At 41.0% G+C, this 27,619-nt stretch overlaps 3 protein-coding genes across 5 annotated transcripts; 1 reads left to right on the forward strand and 2 right to left on the reverse strand.

Moving 5' to 3' along the window:
• Positions 1 to 1,825: 1,825 nt before the first annotated feature.
• Positions 1,826 to 9,762, reverse strand: LOC311061318 (BTB/POZ domain-containing protein 1-like). 2 transcript variants are annotated; one of them, XM_084079915.1, is made up of 8 exons: positions 9,155 to 9,762; positions 5,659 to 5,815; positions 5,192 to 5,297; positions 4,897 to 5,094; positions 4,473 to 4,602; positions 4,053 to 4,140; positions 3,821 to 3,967; positions 1,826 to 2,570 (listed from the first exon to the last, which is right to left on the reverse strand). In XM_084079915.1, the coding sequence occupies exons 1-8, from the start codon at positions 9,598 to 9,600 to the stop codon at positions 2,412 to 2,414; spliced, it is 1,431 nt and encodes a 476-aa protein (XP_083936041.1). In that variant the 5' UTR covers positions 9,601 to 9,762; the 3' UTR covers positions 1,826 to 2,411. The 2 variants fall into 2 exon arrangements, with proteins under 2 accessions (XP_083936041.1, XP_083936040.1); XM_084079914.1 differs by having other exon boundaries at positions 4,473 to 4,665.
• A 2,700-nt stretch (positions 9,763 to 12,462) lies between these two features.
• Positions 12,463 to 20,747, reverse strand: LOC311044525 (interleukin-1 receptor type 2-like). Of its 2 annotated transcripts, none has more exons than XM_084056176.1 (7): positions 20,629 to 20,747; positions 14,905 to 15,157; positions 14,452 to 14,644; positions 14,181 to 14,334; positions 13,971 to 14,036; positions 13,674 to 13,797; positions 12,463 to 13,437 (listed from the first exon to the last, which is right to left on the reverse strand). In XM_084056176.1, exons 2-7 carry the CDS (start codon positions 15,105 to 15,107, stop codon positions 13,281 to 13,283), a joined length of 897 nt encoding a protein of 298 aa, XP_083912302.1. In that variant the 5' UTR covers positions 15,108 to 15,157; positions 20,629 to 20,747; the 3' UTR covers positions 12,463 to 13,280. The 2 variants fall into 2 exon arrangements, with proteins under 2 accessions (XP_083912302.1, XP_083912301.1); XM_084056175.1 differs by lacking the exon at positions 20,629 to 20,747 and adding an exon at positions 15,927 to 16,083.
• Positions 20,208 to 26,695, forward strand: grpr (gastrin-releasing peptide receptor). Its single transcript, XM_084056194.1, has 4 exons — positions 20,208 to 20,676; positions 23,007 to 23,355; positions 24,129 to 24,242; positions 25,231 to 26,695. Exons 1-4 carry the CDS (start codon positions 20,273 to 20,275, stop codon positions 25,510 to 25,512), a joined length of 1,149 nt encoding a protein of 382 aa, XP_083912320.1. The 5' UTR covers positions 20,208 to 20,272; the 3' UTR covers positions 25,513 to 26,695.
• The last annotated feature ends 924 nt before the right edge of the window (positions 26,696 to 27,619 follow it).

Below are 27,619 nucleotides of genomic sequence, written 5' to 3' on the forward strand. Positions count from 1 at the left end.
TCAATGAAATGCATTTGTTTGTTTACACATTATCTTTGCTAATAACATGGATTCATGTTAATGTGTATTTTAACATTGAATTGTTTTTGAAAAAATAAAAAAATGTTCCTATCATTCAAAAATGTGGTGGCCTACCTGTAGTAACTGAGGAGCCCCTAGGGGTCCCATACCCCCTGTTGAAGACCCATGGTAGACTATCCACTTGAGAACACATAAAGCTGTATTATGTACTTTTTTTAGTGAATAAAACGTTATTTTGTCCAATCAGTATGTTGTAGTATGTTAATACAATATGACTTATACATTTGGGGTGGTTGTATTTGGTCTCCCTGCTTTTCTATTGAGACATTTGGATCCTGTGTTTAGGTTAGATACGACCATTGACACAATCCCGTTTCGGGTTTGACATGAATTCTGACCCTCAGGTCAGAATGTAATTTCTCCCCTGAGTAAACAGGCAGGTAGTGGTAATATATTCAACACTTGCACTGGAGACCCAGGTTCAAATCCGGGGTAGAACAGTAAGGTTACATATTGCAGCTTTAAGCAAACTTGCTCCATCCGACATCATGGCACAACTAGTCCACCATCTAATGACATTAAGCAATCCATGCCTGAAGAGTAGAAATTACATTTGAATAACAATTATAATAATATAATAAATTACAATAACAATTGCATTCTACCAGCGTTTCGGCCATTAGACACCTGTTAAAATTCTGCTGCATGTGTTCTTTTGAAGCACCCATTTAAGCCAATGGATAATAAAGGTCTAAAGTGGTCTTAAACTGGCAAAACTGACTTTTTAATGCTCATTATCCTTACCATGTCAAGTTTGACAACTGTGACTACTGTTCATGTCTACTCCTGATTCATTTGTTTAGCAAGCATGTTTTCTAACTGAGTGCATGATATATTAAAGCCTATTTGCCACCCTCTAGTGCACAAAAAAGGAAGTACACAAAGTATGAGTCACTAAATTAGTATCCAGCAGCTGTCTTATGCTGTAGTACCTCAAGTCTTCAGCATTGTAGTCTGACAATTCTAAAGATGACAGTCAGGGGTGCTCCGGTGTGCGTGCCTTGCGTTCGTATCTGGCTCTTTGCACGTCATGTTCTCGCTCACTGTCACTATCTGAACTAAAGCAGAAATAATGAAAAGAACAGTACAACAATACACGTTTTTTGATTCAATATTTAGATATTTGTCAGACACGCTCATCTTTTATATGAACCCATTGAACTTCAAATTCCCAATTTAAACCATGTTAAGACTGATTGAAAACACATGCCTGGTGACTAATATGTTTGATGTATTTGAAAATGAAAACATGTAATTTAAAAAGATAAATGAAAAAAGTAATCGACAAAACATGGCTCCCATGCATTATTAGGATATTACCATCCACCAGAAGTAGCCGTGTTTTTTCAATGAGTCTAACGTTTTTTCAATGAGTCTAAACACATTGAACGTGTGATAAACTCAATAGTAAATATCTATACATTAACATATTAAAAACTGTCTGGGGTGCACACAAAAACCTGAGTGGATGTTAAAGTTACCCCAGAAAAAAAGTGAAATACCCCTTTAAGTGTATCCAAGAAACAAACCCCACATTGGCCTTAAGACATTTTATTGCCAAAAGCTACAAATATAGCAACTATGCACTAACAACTATAGCCTAATTATTATTTGTTGTGCAACAGTGTCACTGGCTGAAAATGACTTATTTTCAATGCAATGCATTTATTTTAGCTGGAAAGTCTGTTCTTTTTGGCAAATAACATTATATGAAAACTATAAATTAGGCATTAGTTTTTTAATGTTGTTTTTCTTGTACTTTAATGAAGTGCTAAGCAAACAACACAGTAAGAAAAATTACAGCATGTAATTTACCACTGGCAACTCACACTGGTACACAGTGATTCTCATCATAGTTATGGAACAAAAAAAACTAAAATACTTGAAGACACCTGCTGATTAAATGAAATAGTAGTGTGTAATAAAATATGGAAGTTTCTGTAATCACACTAGCAAACATGGGATGAAATGACATTGATCAAAAGTGAGTGGATGCCTATGGTTTTACATATTGAGACTAAACTCTTTCACTAGGTCAGTGACATGGTGCTCTTGACAGAATACCAGTATTTTGATCATTTACAACCAATTTAAAGTGTGTGCCCCAAAAGCTTTTTTCTAAACAAAAGAAAATTCATTTCCCTCAAACTCAGGCATTGCCAGATTCCAGCCCCGCAAATTCATGCACACACAGATCCATACACACACACACACACACTCTTTACTCCACGCGAACACGAGGCACAGTCTCTCCAGTACTCGAGTCTCTCCAGCAGTCTGAGGTCGTCCTGTACAGTGTACCTGGCTGACACCATTTTGTTTAGGTAGGCCTATGTATAGTATATGATCTCTGGTATCTGCCCATCTTCCACTGAAGTACCATTGTTATTCCCAGGTGAGCTGAAGAAGAAAAATGTTGTCTTGGTCCCTGTTGCTGATTCCTGGCTCACTTTCTTCAACCCTTTGGTGCCATAATGGGAGTCGGGGCCCTGCGTGAAAGATCAAGAAACATGCATTGCACTTGGTCAGTGGTGGACAAGTGGACAGTGGAAAGTACACAACCCCAGTACTTGGTAAATGGTGCATTTATATAGCGATTTTATCCAAAACGCTTTATATAGATCCATTCACATACACTTTCATACAACGATGGCGTTGGAAACCATGCAAGGCACCAACTCATCGGTAGCAATTAGGGGTTCAGTGTCTTGCTCAAGGACACTTCGACAATAACTCTGGGGGAGCGCGGGATCGAACTGGGAACCTCGCGGTTCCCATCCTGTCACTCTACCCCTGAGCCACTGCCGCCCTTATATATACTTCAAAGTGTAGATACTGTATAGGTACTTGTGGAGTCAAATGTACAATGTTTGTCTTTAAAATGTAGTGGAGTGAAAGTCATTAAGTATCTAAAAATAAAAAGTACAGTATTCAAGTAAATGTACATCGTTAATGTCCTCCACTGCACTTGGTCAAGCCTGGCCATGCGTAAAAACATGTAATTGCCATTCATGCATTTCAGAGTATACAACAATCCCTGGAGTTCAATTATGTGCAAAGGGTCAATACAGGTCCTCCCTACAATCAAACACGGCAGTAGGTTATTTAATTATAATCTTGTTGAATGTGTGCCTAGGCAATTAGTGAAATCACCCAGTGTAGTGTTGGGTCTTGAATGAAACCCTGCATCCTCATCACCCCATTCGGATGCTATCAATGCATTGAACGTGAGATTATCACGTTTTATCAGACCATTGAATGGGCTAAGTAGGCGACATACTGACCTACCCGCGATTTATCAGACCATTCATCGGCTGTTATCAAGACATACTGACCTACCGACGGAGATGACTTAAAAAGTTCAGTTTCGGTTTGGGACCATGACGGAGGCGCGCAGTCTCAAGCGAACTGGAGCCACGTGAGGGACCACCGAGCGAGTTGCCGTCCCGAAGGTTGTGACGTTCACTTGAGCCTACTCAGCGCCGTTCGAGTTATGTACCGACAGGCACAGAATCGCAAATCATTTTGTGGGGACTGCTATCCTCCGAGTAGGTCAGTAGCTCCTGATTATGCCCAATGAATGGGCTGATAAATCGCGGCCAGTATGTCGCCTACTCAATGGTCTGATAAAACGTGATAATCTCCCATTCAATGCATTGATAGCATTCGAAGCCGGTGTCCTCATCCATGGCACTTCACTAGACACCACTACAGTAAAAATACTTAGAGTAAAACTAACCTTTAAAGTGGCACAAGCTGTGTAGCTGACATTGGGTAAGATCTCCACAGGTTCTTTAAACATTACTCTGAATGTATTTGCTGAGCCGTCGCAACTGAAGCCCGTGTCATTCTGTCCAAGTGTTAGGCTTTTGTCACTCTCTATGATCTACAAAAAAAGAAGGAAAAAAGATGAATTAATGGATAAACAAAGATGAAGATGAATCTTCAACACGCCTTGACATTTAATTTACCTGTATGTTGACCTGATAGTCAGTGGGCCCGTGTATTGAACCATAGAGGCCAAATCCCACTATTGATATTCTTCTATTAACATTGAATCTGCGGAGACAAAGTAGAAGAGACTGTCAGCGCTATTGCATCTTAACCAGTCAATGACATTAAAGCACTGGTTCTCAACATTAGGCCCTGGGACCACCAAGCGTCCAAATGGACTCTTACGGGTCTGTAACTCTGAGAGTGTACAGTGTACAGATTTGTACAATCTAGTGTTTATTTAACCAAACCATTTGGTTAAATAAACACTAGATTGGAGGTCCCAGTGCAAATTGCATCATACCCATGGTGGTCCATGGTGTGATGCATATCAATTAGTCCTTGAAATTAACCACTGCATTAAAATGAGCTAACCATGATAGGGCAATGTGTCTCACCTGATCCTGTCACTGGTACCACTGTACCCCCAGCGACTCTCAACCTGCTGGAACCTATTTATACTGCATTCCTTTCCCCTGAGGCAGCAGCGAGGTCGGTCATTGTAGTCTACGCGCGGTTTGGGGTTTACTGTAAAGTGTAAAAACAGATTTACCACCTCCCGATCGAACAATATTCCAGACTGGGCAGGCCCTGTTGCACAAGAAAAAATGTCAAACTGATTGTTTTCTTTGAAGTCTTCTTTTCTTTTGGACAAATCAGACACATGACAAAATAACAAAAGCACATGAATACTTTAATTAATGTCTAAGTAGATATTTACAAAGGCAAGATATATATATATATATATATACACGTTTTAATAAAGAGAGAAAAGAGAAAAAAGTGTCAAGAAAAGGTTTTCACTTGAGTTTAAAATTTTACCTGCAGCAAACTCCTCTACAGTCATGAGTGGAAAGCGGATGAGTTTGAGTGCTTTTCCTAGAACCTTTTGTTTGTTCTCCGAGGTCAGGGGAAGCTGTTGCCTGTAACATTCAGCATCTGCCCAGCGCACCACTGCCCCAAACAGACGGTTCTCTCGAATGCCCAGGGTGTCTCTTTCCAGCACCGCACACAAGGTGTCTGCACATGCAAACGAACAAACAAAAATGTGGATCAATTAAGAACTTGAGAGTACTTATTCAGTAAGACAAACGTCTGGTGATAGCCTTTTACATACCCAGGTCAATATCAGTAAAGCCCTCTGCGTTTATGGCATCAGCGGTGCTTTTGTCTATTGTATCCAAGCAGAGGCTGGCAAGCTGAGGTTCATCAAATAGCCGGGCCTGTGGTGACACAATACAAAAGGGAAAGAAATGTTAGAATAACTTAAAGTCAAATACTGTGCTAGATTTTGTAAAGCAGCCTGCTTTATGTTTATGAGTGTTTCAGCAGATGATAATGTTTTCTTTCTTTATGTTGAACCCGGCTCTTCCGTGTTGAGCGCCGAAATGACTACTGCTCAGCTAGCCTGTTTTGGTGATTTTTTAAAAACACAGTAGGCAAGGTGCATTAAACTATGTTAGGATTATTGTTCTCATTAGCAGCCTATAATAAGATGTAAAAGCTGTGGCAGAGCTCGCCAGCCTTGGAAAGCGGCCGAAAAGATCACCCAACCCTGGTCTAGAAGGTGTGAAAGAAGTTTACCTGAGTTAGGAGCATGAATGCATTGTCAGCTCTGAGATGTTTTGTGAGGAATTCTACACAGTGCCCCTCCAGTGCAGGTACCGCATATTTCTTAGCCGTGTAGAGAGTTGTCATCACAGTCTCTGGACCTATGTGGATCTCGTCAGAATACAGAAACCTGGGGCGAAAAAGATAAAGAATGTATATATATACAGTGTGGGGTGGGTGGATGGTAGGCCTGTCACAACTTTTACATTATCACTTGATTGCAATTATTTGAGATATGCACAATTATTTTGCACATTCACCATAATCGTGAATAGTTTCCAAGTTGAAAAATGTTCATACATTTTCAAACAATATCAAAAATATCAGATGTGTTGCAGCGCGTTGTGAGCTTGTAGATCGGCTATTTCCACTATTATCATTTTTTAATATAATGTTATTAAATGTGATGTCAGTCATTTCTTTGTATATTTAAGCTATTTGTTATATCTGCCAACCTTTGCAACTTGTGCTACTTTTGTTTGCGAAGCCTAAAAGCTTAACAGAAATATGTAACTTTCACTTACATGTTGTTCAATGCCAAAAACACAAAACACAATTAAATCGTTAATCGCAATAATTTGTGTGACAATTAATCAAGTAAAATGTCATGATCATGACAACCCTATGATAACTTACTGTAAGCGATCACACCTGGCCTGAGTCAAAAACAAATTGGACTCAGAGCTAGGTGAATACACAGTACACATCTGTTGTACATAAATCAGTCATTCCCACACACATCCCCAGAGCCCCAGTCATGACAGCAATCTGCTCTTCTGGTTTGTAACATCATGCAATGTGTGTGCTGTGTGAGGATGACTGTTATGCCCGGTGTGCATCGATTAACTTGTTGCACAACAGGTGTGACTGTGTACTCTCTCACACCCCGCTGTTTAAGACATTCCCCACCACCCCACAAGTCTTAATAGTAATTGGCAGTTTTTGAGCGGTGACAGCCGCTCAAGCAAGTGACCAAGTGTGTTTGTCTGTATGTATGAGCACTGCCTCAACAGCTGCGGCTGATTACACGAATAAAAACAAATAGGAGACATGCGCCACTTAAAGACATGCACACTCACACAAGCTGGCTTGGCACATGTGCACACTCTAATGTAGCCTGACAGCACATTGAGGGTTTGAGTACCGTTCCTGACGATTTTTGCTGTATGTCTCTCGGACGGGTACCGCTTATAATTCCGACATCCCACTACTCCGACTACGTGGCTTCCGCGTGCGGTTAGGGTTAGGTATAGGGTTAGTAACCGTCTGAAAGGCGACATGTCGGCTTCCAGACATGTGAACATGTCTCTCCCCATCTTTCCTGTCCAACTCCATTTAAGACTATCGATAAAGGCAGAAAAGCGCCCAAAAATATAATTAAAAAAGTAACTGAGCAGTTACTGAAAAAAGCACTTCACAATCAAAGTGAGTAAAACTTACTTAAAAATAAAAAAAGTAATTGAAGTAAGTAAAAAGTAACTAGTTTAAGTATAACTACTTATCTCATTCAGTGCCAATGACGCATAACACATACATTTTTTCCAAAGCCCAGAGTGCCAATGATGTGTAACACGTCAAAACAGTGTTTTCAGCGTTTACGCTAGATGGCGACCAACAAGTGATCCTATGACTTCTGGAGAAGAGTATACCCGGAAATAATGTGACCACAACAAACCCAGCCCTGTCGGATCTAATCCATTTCTCTCTGCTTTCTTGTTTTTGACGAGAACCAGCTGTATTCAACAGCCAATAACTAAGGAACAGAGGGTCACGGTGACACGCTCCCCCCCCCCCCCCCCCCCCCCCGAGGGAAGCAGAGACACTCCTCCGTCTTTTGCGGCACTCTGTGTGTCGATTGTCCTTGAGCGAAATATTCAGTGGCTGTTGAAAGGTTAGTATAAATACTCAAAAACACTGGCACCGGCTGACTTAATTAATTCTAGCACTAAATGAGTTAAAAGTTCATACAATCAATAAAAAATACTTTAATAAACCTAAAGTGTACACATACTGTACTGTATGGGTCACTACAGCAGTGTAACAGCAGTTTCTAACATTTCAAATGGCCATAACTCAGTGACCATTGCTCTAATCCAGAGCACTGATTAGTCTAATCAGTGCAAATAGAGTAGTACCGCCCGAATACCAGCGCCCACACATCAAACAGAGTAGTACCGCCTGAATACCAGTGCCTACACATCAAATAGAGTAGTACCGCCTGAATACCGCTGAATGACCTACCTTCAAGTGGTGCTGATGAGCAGCCTTGAAATGAATGCAGGGATTTAACAGTGTTCCACTAGTTCATATATAGCTTAATGAAATTAACTCTGAGGCACCACTCACTTCACACTGGGTGTGATTTTAATACATGTTACTAAAGGCAAGGTACGTTTATTTCTATAGTACATTTGAGAGATTTGGTGTAGAGTGGAAAAAAGAGCTTTTCAAGTACAGTTGCAACTCGTGTCCGTTTTAGATAGTGGTGTAAAGAAACTAGGTACATTTACTCAACTGTACTTTTTGGAGGATTTTCTATTACTTTACTGGAGTACTTCCAATTTTAAATACTTTTACTTCTACTGCACTACATTTCAGAGGCAAATATTGTACTTTTACTCCACTACAATTATTTTTAAACGTTAGTTACTATAGCTTATTTGTAGATTTTTATTATAAAACATACATTAAAAGGTAGGGTAAGTGATTTGCGTTGGTTAAAATAAGTGTTAAATAGCTCTATATTCTGATAGTACTCATTACTATAGAGTGTTTGTTCAGTAACAGGAGTCTCCTTGTCTCTCCACCTCTTTATTATAAAATACATTTTCGTTTCAGTTTCATTTCCAATTTTATCCAACCAGGACAGAGAACTCAATCAGGATACAGATTAAACAAGTGAAATTGGAAGTGATGACACTAAGAAATGAGCAGACAAAATTGGAACTGGAACACTATACAAATTAAGCTTAAAAATGGGTACTTTCTCCTGATTGGCTGAGATTTTGACACCTACCGGAAAATGTATTTTCTGTTTATTAAAGAGCTGGAGAGACAGGGAGACATCTGTTACTGAAAAAACACTCTATAGCAATGATTACTATCAGAATATAGTGTTTTAACCTTTTAACAAAACACTTTTTGTTTTAACCAAAAAATATCACTTACCCTACCTTTAACCATTTCAGCCATTTGAAAATAGCCGATCTACAAGCTCACAATGCCTCGCATCACTTGTAGATCTGCTATTGCCTATTTACAAATTAATTTTATACATTTGAAAAGTCTCTGCATAAAACTTTTGGTACTTTTTTTAGTACATTTTTATACCAACACTTTAGTACTTTTATTCAAGTCCATTTTGATTACCGGACTTTTACTTGCAACAGAGTGTTTACATTGCAGTATTGACACTTTTACCCAAGTAGAACATGGGGGTACTTTTTCCCACCACTGTTAATCATCATACCTGAGCAAGGCGAGGAACGCCGCCGGCTCCACGTCGGGCAGCTCGATCTCCGCCGAGGTGGTGGCCATCCCCCCGTTGAACATGGCGTCGAACACGGCGCTGCCGGCGGCCAGGACGAACCTGTGGGCCGGTATCCTCTGCGCCTGCCGGCCTTTGCCCACGATGAACCTCACGTCGCTGAGGAGCTCATTGTTGAACAGGAAGGCGAAGCGCTCCTTCAGGGAGCTCTTGGTGGCCTGCCAGTTGTACATGGGCTCCCGGTGGAGGCCCTGCTGCTGCTGCTGGGGAGGAGGGGAGATGGACCCTGCCGGGGCAGGAGGCACGTTGCTGGGCAGAGTAGCGGCAGCAGCAGCAGCGGCGGCGTTGTTCCGACCCGCATTGGATGCTTGTGGTTGTTGTCCTTCGAGATTCGACGCCACTCCTCGGCTGCCGCCGCCCGACGCCATCCTCCTGCTACACTTGTCTTCCACTCGCTCGGCTCTTATGGCTGCTGTGGCGAACGAGAATTGAGAGATGCGGGCGCAAACGGGTCCATATTTACGGTCCTTCGGGAGGCTTCGTCATGGAGGGCCCGTCGTGTGTTGTTGTTGTTGGATGTTTACTTGCTACTAGCGAGTCTGGCAGCGTTGCCAGGTTTTTGTGGGGGAAATAAGGAACCAGGCGTTAGTGAGTTCTCCAGAACTCACTAACGCTCTGGACCAGGGCTAGGGGGCTAGGGGGGCACGGACAAATACATATTAATCATTGGGTCCTTGCCATGAAAATGTTTGGGAACCACTTGTTTAAACGACATTAGGAAACAAGCAAACTTTAGAAACAATCCCCAAAAAACGCTTATAATAAGCAGACATGGCAACACTGTCCAGAAGTAGCTGACTTGAACTTCCGCAGCTTACAGCTTCCTGTATGGACTTCTTCTTCTACAGTAGTACAGAGCGAGCTTCGTTAGTGAGGCGGAGTTTAAGCTTGCGCTGCCACTTGCTGGTAGCTACTGAGGTTTTAGCCCAGGGGACAGGGGCTCTCAAACATTTTAATTTCAATCCCCCTCGGGCCCCTCCCCCCAAAAAAATATTTGGCCGCGGACCAACTTCTGAAAAGATGTTGTGCAAGGGACCCCCAGACCAGGATCGAAACGAAAGGTGTGTGTGTGTGTGTGTGTGTGTGTGTGTGTGTGTGTGTGTGTGTGTGTGTGTGTGTGTGTGTGTGTGTGTGTGTGTGTGTGTGTGTGTGTGTGTGTGTGTGTGTGTGTGTGTGCGTGCGTGCGTGTGTAGCCCTAGAATGACTGTGATAATGACATACATTTCATGTATTCCAAATATGTATGATGTACCTGTTGTATGTATTTGAAATGTATGTACTATAATATCACAGACATTCTTGGGCTATCCCTGTCCATGTCCCTAGGTGACAGTTATGTAATTGCATTTTGACTGTTAATTATCTCCACCAAGGTGTAAAGATTTATTTTTTTGTCTGTCTGTCTGGGGCTAAACTCACAAACTGCTGAACCGATCAGCACCAAATGTCTTGTGCACGCTGCCTGCCAGTGGGACAAATATACCTCCTGCACACATTTCTTTCCACCACATTTAAAATATTTAACTTGAATGGTTTATGGTTGGGTCACCAAACATTCACCCAGCTTGGGTGAATGTAGCGCAGATGCCGCAGAGTAGCCTACTGTAGCTCAGCCAGAAAGCCTAATATCTCTCTTGCCCAAGGGTAAAACTAATTCCCCCGCCTTGGCGTAATACAAGTGGTAGATCTTTGGCTTTAACACTAGCCCTAGCCCCACGTGTTTGACTCTTGGGTGTTTCACAGTATCTAAGTTAATTTTATGCTGTATTCACAATTGACCAGTAGATGGCAATAACATGCTATATAAAATGCACCCAGTCTGTATTTCTGCATGTAATGTTGCATAAATATACCCTCAGGGGTGGGCGACTTAGAGGACCACTACATTTCCACACTCACTCCCTGGGGCCACATGGCGTATCTGCATTCTCTCCAGTAGTATAGGCCTAACTGTACATTTTAAACACTCATATAGCCCACACTAGTCACAAATGTAACAATAAAGATATATTAACAATTATTATCCAGTGCAACATTTGTATTTAATTTCAAATGCATTTAGTAATAGGCCTACTTATATTAACTTTATAAACTTAAATACAAATACATTGGACATTAAGAACAATACATTACAATGTAAGACAATGGACTGTAAAACAGATCATGTAAACTTGCATTTTTGGAATTAGAACATCTGAAATCAATAATATATCAGTATTGAGATATTGACCCGTGGGCTGCATTAAGCAAATGTGGGGGCTGCATGTGGTCCCCGGGCCGCCAGTTGTAGCCTGGTATGGCCAGACTAATATCACTGCGTAGATATTAGTCTGGAATCTCTGTGTGGAACCTGCATTTCCAAGGGGCGGATTTAAAAAAATGCCTCTGGTGATAAAACCGCCCCACATTTGCATACTGGGCCCTGATTGGTGCCCCACAACTTAGGGGTAGCACTGGCAGATTCAGCTGGTTTCCAGGCCACGCCAGTTGCCCATGTATGCTCTGGATGTAGAAGTACTCAATATTTCTAGTAAAAGTAAAAGTATCATACATATGTTATATATATGTGTTATATATATATAAAGTACCAAAAGTAAAAGTACTCATTATGCAGAAGGTCAAATGTATACAAATCTATACATTTGAGATCTACATCAGCTATTTTCAAATTGCCAAAGTATGTTATAGGTCTAAAGTGGTTTTGTAATAATAATCAACATCTACCAAGTAACTAGTAACTAAAGTTTTCAAATAATTGTATTGGAGTGCCTTTGAGGTGTAGTGGAGTAGAAGTAAAAGTATTGAACATTTTGAAGTAAAGTAAAATGCCTCAAAATGTTACTTTTGAGATATTTGGTTTTGTGTACTTGTACTAGTAAGTACTTTGTTACTTTCCACCACTGTGTAGAAGCACTGTATGTACAGTTTCTAATGGTATTTCCCATGATTTGAGCTACAGCAGCCAGGTATGGAATAAGTGTTGCCACATAAGTTGTTGGCAGATTTCAAAATCATGTTACACCATGTTGCAGCAACTGCTGCTATGCTGAGTTGATGCCTGGGAGAAAAGAGCTTCTGATATCATCACCCTTTGGTGATGAAAACTTCAGCAGAGAAAGATGGGGGAACGGGGGGTGACGGGGGGTTCACATCAAGACAATAAACAGTAGAATGCCAGAAAAAGAATTGGCAAACAGAAACATAACTAAACAATGTAGTTAAGCTAAAAATCAAGTAAACGTAGGGCAGATTTATACACAATCAAAAATAGAAATAGCACTACAAAATAAAAGTAATACAAATAATAAAAACAAAACGTGAACACAAGATGAATTTAAATAAATGCCATATTAAAAAGATAGGTTTTTAGTTTACTCTTAAAAACACTGAGAGAACTTGCCTTTTTAAGCTCTAGTGGTAATGTATTCCACAACTTAGGGCCATAGACCCAGAAAGCAGCCTCACCAGTGTTTTTATGAGAAGCATCAGGAACCTCTAGTAGGAGAGCGGAGGAGGACCTGAGTGTTCTGATTGGAACATAAAATTGTATAGACTCCTTGATGTATAAAGGTGCTAAGTTATTTTGTGCTTTGTAAACAAATAAAAGTGCTTTAAAATAAATTCTAAAAGATACAGGTAGCCAGTGTAGTGTTGATAAGACTGACCTAATGTGATCTCTTCTTCTAGTGTTGGTTAAAATTCTAGCTGCCGTATTTTTAATTACTTGTAATTTTCTAATGGATGTCTTTGGTAGTCCTGTAAAAAGAGAGTTGCAGTAATCCAGCCGGCTTGTTAGAAAAGCATGGATAAGGACTTCTGCATCTCTCTGATTTAAAAAAGGTCTTACCTTAGCCATGTTTCTTAAATGAAGTGTTCTTGTGACCTTGTTAAAATGGGAATTAAAATTTAGGCCGGAGTCCAAGATTACACCCAGGTCTGTGACCTCTGTTTTGACATGAACCCACGGACGCTTTACATACATCAAAAACAATGAATAACCAACAAACAAACAACCAAACAAAACAACAAACAGCTATTTGCCATAAGCCTAAGAGACCAGGCGTCTTTTCCTCAGTGAGATGGTGACATTGTACAAGCCAGCAGTGGAGTCCAGTATACAGGTGTAAGGGGTTGACAGGTGCTCCTCTGACACTTTCATGAAGATTAGAGATGCTGTCATTTTTAACGTTACACCATCTGTCTCACTGGAGAGGAGAGGAGAAGAGAGGACATTTTTCATTCTTTATTCTGTTTGCTTTTGCAGTCATGCACCGGTCCGTGCGCACACAGTCGTTTGTGTGTGTGTGTGTGTGTGTGTGTGTGTGTGTGTGTGTGTGTGTGTGTGTGTGTGTGTGTGTGTGTGTGTGTGTGTGTGTGTGTGTGTGTGTGTGTGTGTGTGTGTGTGTGTGTGTGTGTGTGTGTGTGTGTGTGTGGAGCTTACCTTGTAGAGTTGTAGTACACAGGTAGCTTGGTGTTATCATCCACAAATGAGTCTCCAGTTATCCAGTATACCTCATCAAACTCTGAGTCCAGGACAGCATTGCAATCAACCACCAGCTTTGAGTCTAGAGAAAGCAGTTTATATATTATATATACATACATACATACATACATACATACATACATACATACATACATACATACATACATACATACATACATACATACATACATACATATATGCATACAGTATGTAAGCAGTTCTCTGCAACACACAATCAAACATGCTGAGGCTTACCAACATCTCTGTAAAATACATCTCCGTTTTGAGGTGAGATAATTGTTGGAAGTTCTTCTGATATTGCTGTGCCACGCGGTAAAGAGAGAAAAATGTTTTAAGAAAAGCTTTTAGTTTATTTCATTTTGTTTGTATGGGCATTTATTGGCTATACAATATGTGAACATGTAAATTTCACAATTAAAATAATAATAATAATGTAAATCTTACTGTTATTATCGACAGTCAGATCAATTGTATGGGTCTGATTATACAGCTGACCATCATACAGGTAAGACCTGGTGCAAGTGAACAAACCACGGTCCTTCTCTTCAACTGCGCTTAAGTTGTAACTGTAAGATGAAGATCGCAGTGACACATTTTCCTACAAGAAAAAGAATAAAACTAAGTATTAAAGCATTAATACAATAGCATAAAATGCAGAGACTTGTGTATTGGATGTTGTTATATTTGTTTCACCGGAGCTTCTTATACAAAATACCTTGTGCCACGCAGTAATGTTTCTGCTTAGTCCAGTGATATTTAGATGAGCTGGGCATCTCAATGTGCAATTTGATGTGCAATTTGATGTTCCTTGATAACATGTTTGAGGGTAATAGGTTTCCTCTAGACATGGTGAAGTCGGTAACAGTTCTGAGCATACCGTCAAACTCCAGGTATGGACGGAGACATTCCTGTTATAACAACGACAAGTCATTAAAGGTGCAGTAAGTGATATTTGTTGTCAAAGAAAGTGTTAAATAGCTCTATTATATATATGTGTGTGTGTGTGTGTGTGTGTGTGTGTGTGTGTGTGTGTGTGTGTGTGTGTGTGTGTGTGTGTGTGTGTGTGTGTGTGTGTGTGTGTGCGCGCGCGGCTTGTGTGTGTGGTAACGTTATAGCATTTATTTATATAACATTATTAAATATACACAAAAGTAAATGACAGCCATACCCCAGTGAACATGAGTAGTTCCCCTGATGAAAAGTGGAAACATTCAGAACAATCAGGTACTTCCCCTGAGTCAACACATCCATTTGCCTGTTTCCAGTTGGAGACTGGATATTGGTCTGATCCATCCCATCCTGGGCAGCGGGATAAATCCACTTCAGTTTAGCATCATGGTCTGCATGGAAAGGGCACTTAAGCACCATCATCTCACCCTCTTTCACATTCCACTTTATGCTGGTCTGCAAGGCATCTGCAGCTATAATTTAAGACACATTTGTTTGATTCAGCATCAGAAACAATTTATTCACAATGGGTACACAAACACAGGAATTTGACTTGACTTGTGACAATGGTTCAGATATAACAACAACACACAGCAATACAAGAACAAGGAAAAAACATTGATGGCCAATCAAGCTATAAGTAGCCTATTGAGTTAATAAATTAACGTTTTCAGAATGTCAACATTTCTGTAATATAGATATTTGTTTTGATTGGCTTCAAGATTCAAGATTCAAGAAGTTTTATTTGTCACTGACTTATACCGGTAAAAGCAGTGAAATGTTGTTGGGACTTGTGCTGCAGATTGTGCTACATATAAAACAATAAATACAAGCAAGAAAATACAAAATATATACACATATACAGTTAGCCTATAGGACTATACAGTAATACTTAGGGACTTGTCTTAGACAGGCACAGTAAATTATCTTAATTAGCAGCGTTTTATGTCTTTATGTAATATTAAAATATTTTGAGATACTGGATTTTTGATTTTTTTTCAAGAGCTGTAGCCGTAATCAAGATTAAAACATAAAAAGGCTTGAAATATTCCAGTTTGTGTAATGAAAATAGACTATATGAAAGTTTCACTTTTTAGAATTACATTACGGGAAAAAACATATTTTCCATGATATTCAATTTTTTTGACATGCACCTGTGTGTGTGTGTGTGTGTGTGTGTGTGTGTGTGTGTGTGTGTGTGTGTGTGTGTGTGTGTGTGTGCATAACTTAATTTTCTCTTACCTTTAAATGAAACAAGCAGAACGATTAGGATTTTGAATTCCATAGTGACATCCATCAACTAACGTCACGACACGTCACACAGAAAACGTAAATCAACAGCCGTCTTTAAAGACAACTGGGCGGGACCATAGACATATAAAGGTAGACGCCTCCTCCGGCTCTGAGGCGTCTGTATCTCGGGCGCACACCAGCTTCCGCCCTCAGTCGCGTGCGTCACAGAATGGGACGTTCGGTAGGCCAAGAGGCCTACTGAACGCTCCCTTCTGTGACGCACGCGACTGAGGGCGGAAGCAATACAAGGGTATTGCGATACAGGTTGCTCCAATGAACTGCAGAGGCCAATGAGGTATCTAAAGGTTTCTATATCTATGGGCGGGACCATGTCATGGGAAACAGGTGGGTGGGTGGGCGGCGGCCGACAGAACAGCCAATGGAGAAGACTTCCCAGTTCCCATTAAATAGGGATTTAGTAGTTATTTGTGTAACCATTTGCAGAGATTGTACAATTCCACCCCAAAGAATAGAACATTTGGATGCAATTCCTTTCCATTGAATGGGGTGATTCATAGTACATCGGGTGGTGGTGAAGTAGTTACTATGAGACTTAACCAAAGTTAATATATCATTAGTCAAGGGCCACACGTGGGAGGATTGTAGATCTGCTTTTTTCTGTGTGTGTGTGTGTGTGTGTGTGTGTGTGTGTGTGTGTGTGTGTGTGTGTGTGTGAGTGAATTCAGTTACTTTCAGTTTCATTTCATAGTTATAATGTAGATTAAAAGTGGTTTTGGTTTCAGTTAAGTCTAAAAATACCTATGACATGAGGTAGTTGATGGGGATTCCCAGCTAATAGAAACTACAGCCATCCTGAGAGGTTAGCACACAAATAAAAGCTTATTGTTCTTTAATCAAAAGAAGAAGAAAATAAAAAAAGGTTGGAATCTTGTTTGAAATGTCCAGACCTGCTATTGATGTCACTTGTAGGCAGGGTTTTGAACTGTCCACGGCCCAACTCTGAGACACAGAGCAAGTAGACAGAAATGGTGACAGAGCATTAGTGAGGATATGAAGATAAGGTGCTCCTTTAAGTAAAACATCTGCTACGCAGAGGGCTGGGCTACTTCTTCCAACACTGAATGCAAGTGATATTGTGTGACCACAGAAAAAAGAAGCAGGGTGGGAATAAGAAAGTAGGTCAGAGAGGCTTATTGTTGGTATCAGCCAAGAACACAGGAGTCTATCCCACTTTCAATGCGCTAGACCCCTGGGAGATGGATTGCTGAGGTGGAGCACAACACCTACCATCAGCTCCATACATCTGGCTGGCAGCACCCAATACGTGCTACTCTCATGCTCACACGCTGAATTGGCTGTGCCTGGGATCATACACAGAACCTTGTGATCCAAAGGTGAGTGTCCAACCAGCTGAACTACCCAGACACCATGAATCTGTGACAGTCAGAGTGTCACATGTTCGAGTCCCATGAGTCTGTGTGACAGTCTGTCACAGTGTGACTGACGCGTCTGTGACTCATAAGCACACACAAGGAAACATGTAGCATATACTTCAACAGCAGCCATATTCCTGAGAATGCAGTGTCATGCAGGGACGTCACGGGCTCTCAGAAGGTGGGGGGGATGGACTTTCGGTGGACTATACCCCTTATTTTATACTTTTGCAGGTGGTGTCGCAACTCTCTAATACAAGGCTCTGCTTTGAGGGATTCCCATGAGTCACAGAGTGAGTCACAGACAGTGTGTGACTAATCTGAGACTAATCTTGTAGTCTTGTGTGTGTGTGTGTGTGTGTGTGTGTGTGTGTGTGTGACGTGTGTGTGTGACGTGTGTGTGTGTGTGTGTGTGTGTGCGTGCGTGCGTGCGTGCGTGCGTGCGTGCGTGCGTGCGTGCGTGCGTGCGTGTGTGTGAATTCAGTTTACCTTCAGTTTAATTTCGATTAAAAGTGGTTTTGCTAGTTTCAGTTTAGTTTTTACTTTATGGTGACAGAGCATTAGTGAGGATAAGAAGATAAGGTGCTCCTTTAAGTAAAACATCTGCTATGCAGAGGACTGGGCTACAGTACTTCTTCCAACGCTGAATGCAAGTGATGTTGTGTGACTACAGAAAAAAGAAGCAGGGTGGGAATAAGAAAGTAGGTCAGAGAGGCTTTTTGTTGGTATCAGCCAAGAACACAGTAGTCTATCCCACTTTCAATGCGCGCAGCTAGACCCCTGGGAGATGGATTGCTGAGGTGGAGCACAACACCTACCATCAGCTCCATACATCTGGCAGCACCCAATGCGTGTGTTACTCATACACTCATATGCTGAATTGGCTGTGACTGGGATCGAACCCAGAACCTTGGGATCCAAAGGTGAGTGCCCAACCAACGTTACCACATGAATCTGTGACAGTCACAGTGTCCCATGAGTCTGTGTGACAGACAGTCTGTCACAGTGTGACAGCCGAGTCTGTGACTCATAAGCACACACAACGAAACTTGTTGTCTCATTTGGAACCTCTCCCTCCGCTATATAGCTCCGAGATGAGGTTCCACAGTCTCGGGTGCCGAAAGGTGACGACACCGGCGAATATTGGCCACTATGCATGATGCTTACCTTTTCCCTCACATTGTATCCAAAAACGTAAAGGTCGGCCTCCCTGCTTTCAGATGTTTAACATTTTAACGATCAAGAAAATCTAACCGACGGGTTGAAACATGCGTTTAAATCGTTTTTTTAGTCAGCCTGTTGCCATGTTTTCCCAATGCAGTCTTACGGGAGCATGCAGTACTGCGCATGTGGACGGATAAGCAATTTAAACGCTTGTTTCAACCCGTCGCGAGAATTTTAACATCTGAAAGCAAGGGGGCTGACCTTTACTTTTTGGATACGATGTGCGGAAAAAGGTAAGAAACATGCATAGTGGACAATATTCGCCGGTGTCGTCACCTTTCGGCACCTGAGACTGTGGAACCTCATCTCGGCGCTCTACATCGGAGGGAGAGGTTCCGATTGAAGCTAGGAAACATGTTGCATATACTGTACTTCAACAGCAGCCATATTCTTGAGAATGCAGTGTCATGGCAAAGCTCCTCATGTCTGTGACAGTCAGTGTCCCTTGAGACAGAGTCATATAAGGAGAGGTGCTTCTAGAGCCTCCTATTGGCCAAGTGTGACAAAGCCCTGAACCGGAAGTTTACGGAATACACTGGAGTCTAGGAGCGTTTGTCACTATTTCGAGTTTACATGAACCACGTGACCGGCGCTGTTTTCTGCCCCTGAGGTGTTGCAACTCTCTAATACAAGGCTCTGCCTTGAGGGATTCCCATGAGTCTGACTGTGACAGTCTATGAGTCAGATGTTTCTGTCTTCTTGCGTGTGTGTGTGACGTGTGTGCGTGCGTGCGTGCGTGCGTGCGTGCGTGCGTGCGTGTGTGAGAGTGAGGTATTTAGGATTACAAATATATTGGTAGAATAGACTAGACTGGTCTGGACAATATAGCTACTGGGTTTGCAAACCTCCAATATAATAGATAACAATTAGACTATAGGTTACATAAATGGAAAATTCTGGATTTCCCTAAAATTTCAACTAAACAGATCAGTAAAGTGACTCTCAATGGGGTGCAGACAGTGATCATGAACTGTCCAGTGATGTAATGTATCTAAGTACTCAAGTACTGCACTTAAGTAGCCTACAATTTTTAGGTATTTTTACTTTCTTCAGTAGGCAAAATTTTCAAAATTTTCAAATTTCAATACTTTTACTTCTACATATAGGAAAATATTGTACTTTTACTCCACTACAATTTTAACTTTAGTTACTTTAACTTTAGTTATATTGTTTATAGATTTTGAATATTTTTACACAACACACCAACCACTTCAGCCATATATGTTTTGGCCATTTGAAAATAGCAGATCTACAAGGTCATATATATCAGCTATTTTATTTTATTTTTTATACATTTTGAACTTGTGAAATGGGACATTCTGCATAATGAGTAGCCTACTTTTACTTTTGGTACTTTAAGTAGCCTACATTTTGATGCCAGATACTTTTGAACTTTTACTCAAGTAGGCCTATACAGTTTGAATTCCTGACTTTTACTTGTAACAGGGTATTTCTATATTGCAGTATTGCTACTTTTACTTAAGTAATACACGTGAGTACTTTTCCCACCACTGCCCATAGCTATCAGGGGACAGCACCAACACCAGCCACCACTCTAGCTCTCTAAGCATGATGCACAGATCAACACATGCATTCGCTATAGCGAAAAACTTTTCCTTTATACAGAAATAGGCCATTATATTACGCGTTAATAGCCTATACACAATGAAATGAAAAATGCATAATTATGGAATGGAAAAAACTAACTCGAGTTCAACTAGTCTCTACTACACTTCTTGCGCTTCTCTGGAATCGAACGCTGCGGTCAATGTGGCCGGCGTCGCCATCGCCTCGGTCTATGGCGTGATCATTACCGTTGGACTGATCGGTAACATCACTCTCATCAAGACGTTCAGCTCTGCGAAATCTACCGTTCGGAACCGGAACGTTCCCAACCTGTTCCTGAGCAGCCTGGCGCTGGGGGACGTGTTGCTGCTGCTCACCTGCGCGCCTGTGGACGCCAGCCTCCACATAGCGGAGACCTGGCTGTTCGGCAGACTGGGCTGTAAAGTCATCCCTTTCATTCAACTCACCTCGGTCGGGGTGTCCGTGTTCACTCTGACAGCCCTGTCAGCTGATAGGTAGGTGTCATGTTTTGTTATCTATCTCAGTGGTTTTCAACCTTTTTTGCGTCAAGGACCCCCAAATAGCAATCTACACTGTAGTATCATCATCAGTAGCTCCAATCGGAACCTCATCCTCCGCTGTATAGCGGAGGATGAGGTACTAAATGGGGCTACATCATCAGTGTTCATTTAACTCTGAGAGTGTACAAATGAAACCAAATGGACCCGTTCATTTGGTCCATTTGGTTCCATTTGTACACTCTCAGAGTTACAGACATATAAGGGTCAATTTGGTTCCTAATTATTAATTTAGTTGGGGACCCCCTGGAACCCCCTCAAGGACCACTGGTGGTCCCCGGACCACTGGTTGAAAACCCCTGATCTATCTTCTGTTCTGTCTAGGCTTGTCGATCATGACTCATAACCAGTGGTGGAAAAAGACAAGTACTCAAATTTGTTACTTGAGTTAAAGTATCAGTACTGCAATGTAGAAATACTCTGTTACAAGTTAAAGTCCAGAAATAAAAATGTAGGCTACTTGAGTAAAAGTATTGGTATCAAAATGTACCAAAAGTAAAAGTACTCATTTATGCAGAATGTCCTGTTTCACAAGTTTTCAAATGTATAAAGTGTATAAAAATCTTTGGAAAATAGCAGATCTATGAGCTTGTAGATCGGCTATATTCAAATGGCCGAAATGTTATAGGGCTAAAATCTACAAAGTAACTAACTAAAGATTTCAAATAATTGTAGTGGAGTAAAAGTATAATATTTGCCTCTGACATGTAGTGGAGAAGTAAAAGTGCTGAACATTGGAAAAACTCCAGTAAAGTAAAAATACCTAAAAATTGTACTTAAGTACAGTACTTGAGTAAATGTACTTAGTTACTTTCCACCACTGAAAATACCCATAGCTTATTTTTGATTATTATGACTAAACTGTCCTTTCAGTCTATAGGTCTTGGCAGGGGTTATTCTAAGATCAGACCTTATGAGGGCTCAGCCTCCAAGCCACTGGATAACATTTAATATATTGCTACATTAATTATTACAGCATAGCCTACATTACATTAGCTACCCTCTGAGAATACCATCTGGTGCCCAGTTGTCCTGGTGCCCACCTCTTCAGGTGCCTACTCGCCCAGGTGCCCAGTTATTTCCACCCCTAAGTGCCCACTCATCCAGGTGCCCACATGTCCCAAGTGCCCAGATGGTTTTGGTGCCCAGTTGTCATGGTGCCCACCCCTCCAGGTGCCCACTCGTGGAGGTGCCCAGTTATCTCCACCCCTAAGTGCCTATACTCATCCAGGTGCCCACATATCCCTAGTGCACCATTAAGGAGAGTTAGAAAATGAAACTGTCTCAAAACAAAACTCCACTGGGAAATGTTTGTGGATATTATGAAATGATCCATTCCACACAAGGAGCGGAAATGAAAGGGGCTTTCTTATTGAGTATGAGTATTACAGCTGACGCATATAACACAGATTTATTAAGTTACAATAGAAAACCCATATTTGGACATGCAAACTGTTAAACATAGCTGGTCAGAATGAAAATGATAACCTTGAGCATCAACCCCAAATTTGCAGCCCTACTCTGAATTAGTGGGGGAATGTGTTTTAATAATAATAATGATAAGGGTAATAATAATAATAATAATAATAATATTAATAATAACAACAACAACAACAACAACAACAACAACAACAACAACAACAACAACAACAACAACATCATCAATTGTTATTATTATTATTATCTTAAAGGTATAGGGTGAGTGATATTTTTTTATTAAAAGGTTAAAGCACTATATTTTGATAGTAATCATTGCTATAGGGTGTTTGTTCAGTAACAGGAGTCTCCATGTCTCTCCAGCTCTTTAATAAACAGAAAATACATTTTCACGTAGGTGACAAAATGTCAGCCAATCAGGAGAGAGTACCCATTTATCAGTTTCATTTTTATAGTGTTCCAGTTCCAATTTTGTCTGCTCATTTCTTAGTGTTCCAATTTCACTTGTTTAATCTGTATCCTGACTGAGTTCTCCATCCTGATTGGATAAAATTGGTATCCCGACCTGAAAATGCATTTTCTGTTTAATAAAGAGGTGGAGACTGAGACATGGAGACTCCTGTTACTGAGCAAACACTCTATATCAATGAGTACTATCAGAATATAGAGCTATTTAACACTTATTTTAACCAAAGAAAATCACTTACCCTACCTTTAAGTAGGCTACTTTATAATTTACTTTTCCCTTTCTCTCTGTTTCCTTTCCATCGGATTACATTATCTCTCTAACTGTCTCTATGTCTATCTCTTCCCCTGTGTACCTGCATCAGGTACAGAGCCATTGTGAAGCCCCTGAATGTCCAGAGATCCAGTGCTACCTCTGGCATCGTCCTGCGGGCAGCACTGATCTGGTTGTTCTCCATGACGTTGGCAGTGCCCGAGGCTGTCTTCTCTGACCTCAACACATTCAACATCAGCTCCACCAATGAGACCATAGTGACCTGTGCCCCTTACCCACTGGCTGGGGAGCTGCTCCCTATGGTCCACTCCATGGCTTCCTTTCTCATCTTCTATGTTATTCCCCTGTTGGTCATCTCGGTCTACTATGCCCTCATCGCCCGCAGTCTGTTCAGAAGCACTTCTAATCTGCCCGAAGGGAACATTTGTGCCAAGCGACAGGCAAGTCCCAACTATTTATTAAAGACGTATTTTTGTTGTTGCCTATCATAAGAGGTGATTTTAAACATGGATGATGTTAAAAAACGATTCTGGCATCAGTACATGTCTTTGCCTATTTCCAGTTTCGGACATATATACAAACATAGCCATGTTTGGCTAAACATCACAGGACGGTTTATAAATCACAGATTTGAATATTATTCATAAATACCTTTTGTCTCCAGGGACTAGATTACATCTATGGACGGGAATGATTGATTTAAACTGGGATAAAGTGATCTGCGACTTGAAATTGATGTAGGCCAGGTGCATCAAGTGGAGGGGCCAATAGCCCCTGCCCTGCTGCCTACCCCCCTACACCCAGCGCCCTTACATGTACCACACCTATCTTCGACCTCTGCCTTCATTGTGATCTCAAAAGCACACCTGTAAAGTTTCGTAGCACAACTTGCATGGAAACATATAACATCAACATCCAAAGTACTGAAAAACACTTTTATGGTAGTACTCACACACACACACACACACACACACACACACACACACACACACACACACACACACACACACACACACACACACACACACACACACACACACACACACACACACACACACACACACACACACACACACACACACACACACACAGACTCACAAGGTGAACACAACCTGCCAAACTCTCACGAATGGTAACAAAAGTCAGTGGGCTAAACATGCCAGAGCTCTGGTATTTAAACACAATCCTTAATGTTCCTTTGCACATCTAACAGGTGGAATCAAGAAAGCACTTGGCTAAGACTGTCCTGGTCTTTGTGGGTCTATTTGCAGTGTGCTGGCTACCCAGCCATGTTATCTATTTATATCGCTCCTACCACTACTCTGAGGTATACATCTATACTTTAATGTGTCAATGATTTAATTGCTAATCTAACTGTTTCTGTGTGTATATATGTTACAGCAAATGTGTCAGAAAGGTAAATGTCATTGGTGTGGGAAACGTTAACATTTCCCAGTAAATTATCCCAATAAATAAATATTTTTGAGCAGATTAGGAAATGTGTACAAAAAAAAGAAGCAAATCAGCACTCTGACCCGCTGGCAAATGATGCAGCATCCCACTATAGGTCTCACGATTAGCCTAATGGTCACTATTGTTTCACTTTTGCTGTCAAGAGAAGTGTCTTCTCGTTAAACAGGTCTCTCTTGTTCTGAATCATGTCTAAATCAAAGGAGGGGAGGGAGGTAGTCTCGCAGTGGTCAGACGATTAGATAGATATTTAACCTCCATAGCTGGTTTTGATGATGTGGTGGGTCTGAATAGGAGACTAGGAGGGAGGAATCAGTGACAGGGAAGTGTTTGCTTTGTTTCACTCAACTTCCTGCGTATGTGCAATTTGGAAACAGGTGATGACCAATTGTGTCCACCACGGCTTGCCATCTTTGACAGTGTACTCGTCGACATGCTAGGGCCATCAGCTCTCACACATACTCCTTCACCTAACGTGCATGCCTTGTTTGTGACATAAAAAGTCCATGTAAAACCATTCTTTATACTTTATTCAGAGTCAAAAAAATAATAAAAGAAAAATAGCACACCCCTTCCTATGGCCCCAGTCTAGCACCAACTGCCATTCTGACGGACCTCTCTCTGGAAGGTGTCAGCGTGCTTATTTGCTTTTTCATGATCAGCTGGGACATTTTAACATTTCCTACCTCAATGGGAAATGTTAACATTTACAGGTAAATTGTACAGGTAAATTGAAACATTTCCCTTTTTTTTTACACATTTACAGTGACATATCATATGTACAGTATATAACATGCAAATGACACGTGTCAGTCCTATATCGCTCTGTCTATTCCTCCTGCTAGGTGGACATCTCATTGCTTCACTTTGTATGCAGTGTGGTGGCCCGAATCCTGGCCTTCACCAACTCATCACTCAACCCCTTTGTTCTCTACATGCTCAGCAAGAGTTTCCAGAAGAAGTTCAACCAGCAGCTGTGTTGCTGCTGTCCTACGACCCTTAAACGCTCCTCGCAGAGTCTGACGCCATTCAACACACGCATGACCTCCATTCGCAGCACACATCACTCCACGATTAGCCTGAGCATAATCAACGGCAAGCAGGCCTATCAAGATGACTGTCTGTAGAGGAAGTGTCGGAACATCTTGATCAAACTGAGGTACGCAAAGCTCCAATAAAGGGTTTTCTTTATTAATGAATACCATATTTATTCTATCCACTTAGACCATGTTCACGTTGAATACTGTAATGCCAAATGACTTATTTTCCATGGTTGGAGACACACTACACTGACAGTTGACATTTTTGACCAGGTAGGACAAAGCATGGAACTCCGCTAGTTAGCACCTTATCAGTTTGGCTAAGGCAGATGCGAGTAAAAGATTGGCTCCAACATCTTGACAACAACTTAATTTTGGAAGATGGCACATGATGATGGCACATGATTTTTTAATGATTAGATAATACTTTCTTCTTTGCCATAATATTCTTAGTATGTAAAGTACCTATGGTGTTCTTTTTGCATATCTATAAACACAAACATCTATACTTGTTGTTTAGTGACCTGTTCAGTCATAGTGAGAATGTCCTTTGATTCTGTTTGAACGTTTTGCCTTGTTGACCAGATCTTAAACTTATTCAGGTAGGAGGCATCATGCTGAGTAAAGTTAGCCCATCAGATGGAAAAATAATCTTTATAACAAATCTGTGTGACTCAAAAACTCACCACAATTAGGTTGTAGTGCCACCACCCACTAGCCTGGTACACCACCCGGTCGTGGAATTCTGAGTGAAAATGAAATTGAATTCCGTGACCGGGTGGTTTACAAGGCTGCTAACTACCCACTGCCCAACTGTCCACACTACCGACAGCGTAGAGAGATCAAAGGATTGAAGGTGACCTCTGTGACCAATAGCCACCACCACCACATCCCTTATTTTATGAGCATCACCTGTGAATACATAATTTAAATGATAGTTATAACCTACAGACGTACATAAAACATACTGTTCTAACTGCAGTATGTTGTCTTTGATAATAATGATAGATATTCTACTCATTTCTATGCACTGTTATTTCTAAATGTCAAATAATGTGTCTGCAATTATATTTCACATGTGGAGTTTCAAGTAGTAGTAGCACAGTAGTAGTAGTAGTAGTAGTAGTAGTAGTAGTAGTAGTAGTAGTAGTAGTAGTAGTAGCAGTAGCAGTAGCAGTAGCAGTAGTAGTAGTAGTAGTAGTAATAGTAGTAATAGTAACAATAATTATAATAATAATTATTATTATTATTATTATTATTGGTATAATTATAATAATAAAACACTTAATGTAGCACTTTTCAAAACAAAGTTTTCAAAGTATTGAAGTTTATGTACCTAACTCTGTGAAACAGTGACAGGTGTTCAATTGCATATTAAAAATAAATGATGAACTGAAGAAATAAACATTTTGTTGTAGTTTTGAGTGAGATCGTGTGTGTGTGTGTGTGTGTGTGTGTGTGTGTGTGTGTGTGTGTGTGTGTGTGTGTGTGTGTGTGTGTGTGTGTGTGTGTGTGTGTGTGTGTGTGTGTGTGTGTGTGTGTGTGTGTGTGTGTGTGTGTGTGTGCTTGTTTCTCTGCGGGATTCATCCATTTCATATTTAAAGGAAGCCCTTTACTCGTCATACCACAAAATAGCTTTGCTCAAAACGTTATAGAATGTAGATGTGAGGACATTGTGCTACATATTGTATACCACAATGCAGTGTACAGACCACTAGAAAAATAAGTGCTAAATAACAATCCATAAGAATATCTATACAGTGATTTTCGGTCCAAGGACCCCTTAGCTGAGAGAGAGATGAAGCAGGGACCCCCCACTACTATGTTGGATTCATGTTAAATGTGTATTTTCAGACATTCAACGACTTTTACCCTCAATACGTTGTAAACTTGACCTTTGGCTCTGTACTTGGTCTGCTCTTTTTTCCCCCTGTTCACCAAACCTCATTGCCGAAAATAGCTGATCTACCAGCTCACAACGCGTCACAGACCCATTGTGAGCTTGTAGATCAAACTGTTTAATTTCAAAGACCCCCACACATCTGAGAATGTACAGATGGACCCTTGTGGGTCCATTTGGTTCCATTTGTACACTCAGTTACAGACCTGTAAGGGTCCATTTGGAACCCTCTCAAGGAACCCTGAGTTGTCCCTGGACCCTTGCTTTGAGAACCACTGACCTGACTGATGTCCC

Source organism: Gymnoscopelus microlampas (genome assembly GCF_963454915.1).
Source record: "Gymnoscopelus microlampas genome assembly, chromosome: 1".
Taxonomy (NCBI): Eukaryota; Metazoa; Chordata; class Actinopteri; order Myctophiformes; family Myctophidae; genus Gymnoscopelus; species Gymnoscopelus microlampas.

Bases quoted from the DNA above. Each gene is read 5' to 3' on its own strand.
- grpr (XM_084056194.1), top strand. From the start codon at position 20,273: ATGCATAATTATGGAATGGAAAAAACTAACTCGAGTTCAACTAGTCTC. The intron at 20,677-23,006 runs GTAGGTGTCATG...TACCTGCATCAG, and splicing joins ACAGCCCTGTCAGCTGATAG to GTACAGAGCCATTGTGAAGC. The intron at 24,243-25,230 runs GTATACATCTAT...TCCTCCTGCTAG, and splicing joins GCTCCTACCACTACTCTGAG to GTGGACATCTCATTGCTTCA.
- LOC311044525 (XM_084056175.1), bottom strand. From the start codon at position 15,981: ATGGATGTCACTATGGAATTCAAAATCCTAATCGTTCTGCTTGTTTCA. The intron at 15,158-15,926 runs GTAAGAGAAAAT...CTTAAATTATAG, and splicing joins TCTGCTTGTTTCATTTAAAG to CTGCAGATGCCTTGCAGACC. The intron at 14,335-14,451 runs GTATTTTGTATA...TTTTTCTTGTAG, and splicing joins ACATTACTGCGTGGCACAAG to GAAAATGTGTCACTGCGATC.
- LOC311061318 (XM_084079914.1), bottom strand. From the start codon at position 9,600: ATGGCGTCGGGCGGCGGCAGCCGAGGAGTGGCGTCGAATCTCGAAGGA. The intron at 5,816-9,154 runs GTATGATGATTA...TTTTCGCCCCAG, and splicing joins GCGTTCCTCGCCTTGCTCAG to GTTTCTGTATTCTGACGAGA. The intron at 4,141-4,472 runs GTGAGACACATT...TTGTCTCCGCAG, and splicing joins GGTACCAGTGACAGGATCAG to ATTCAATGTTAATAGAAGAA.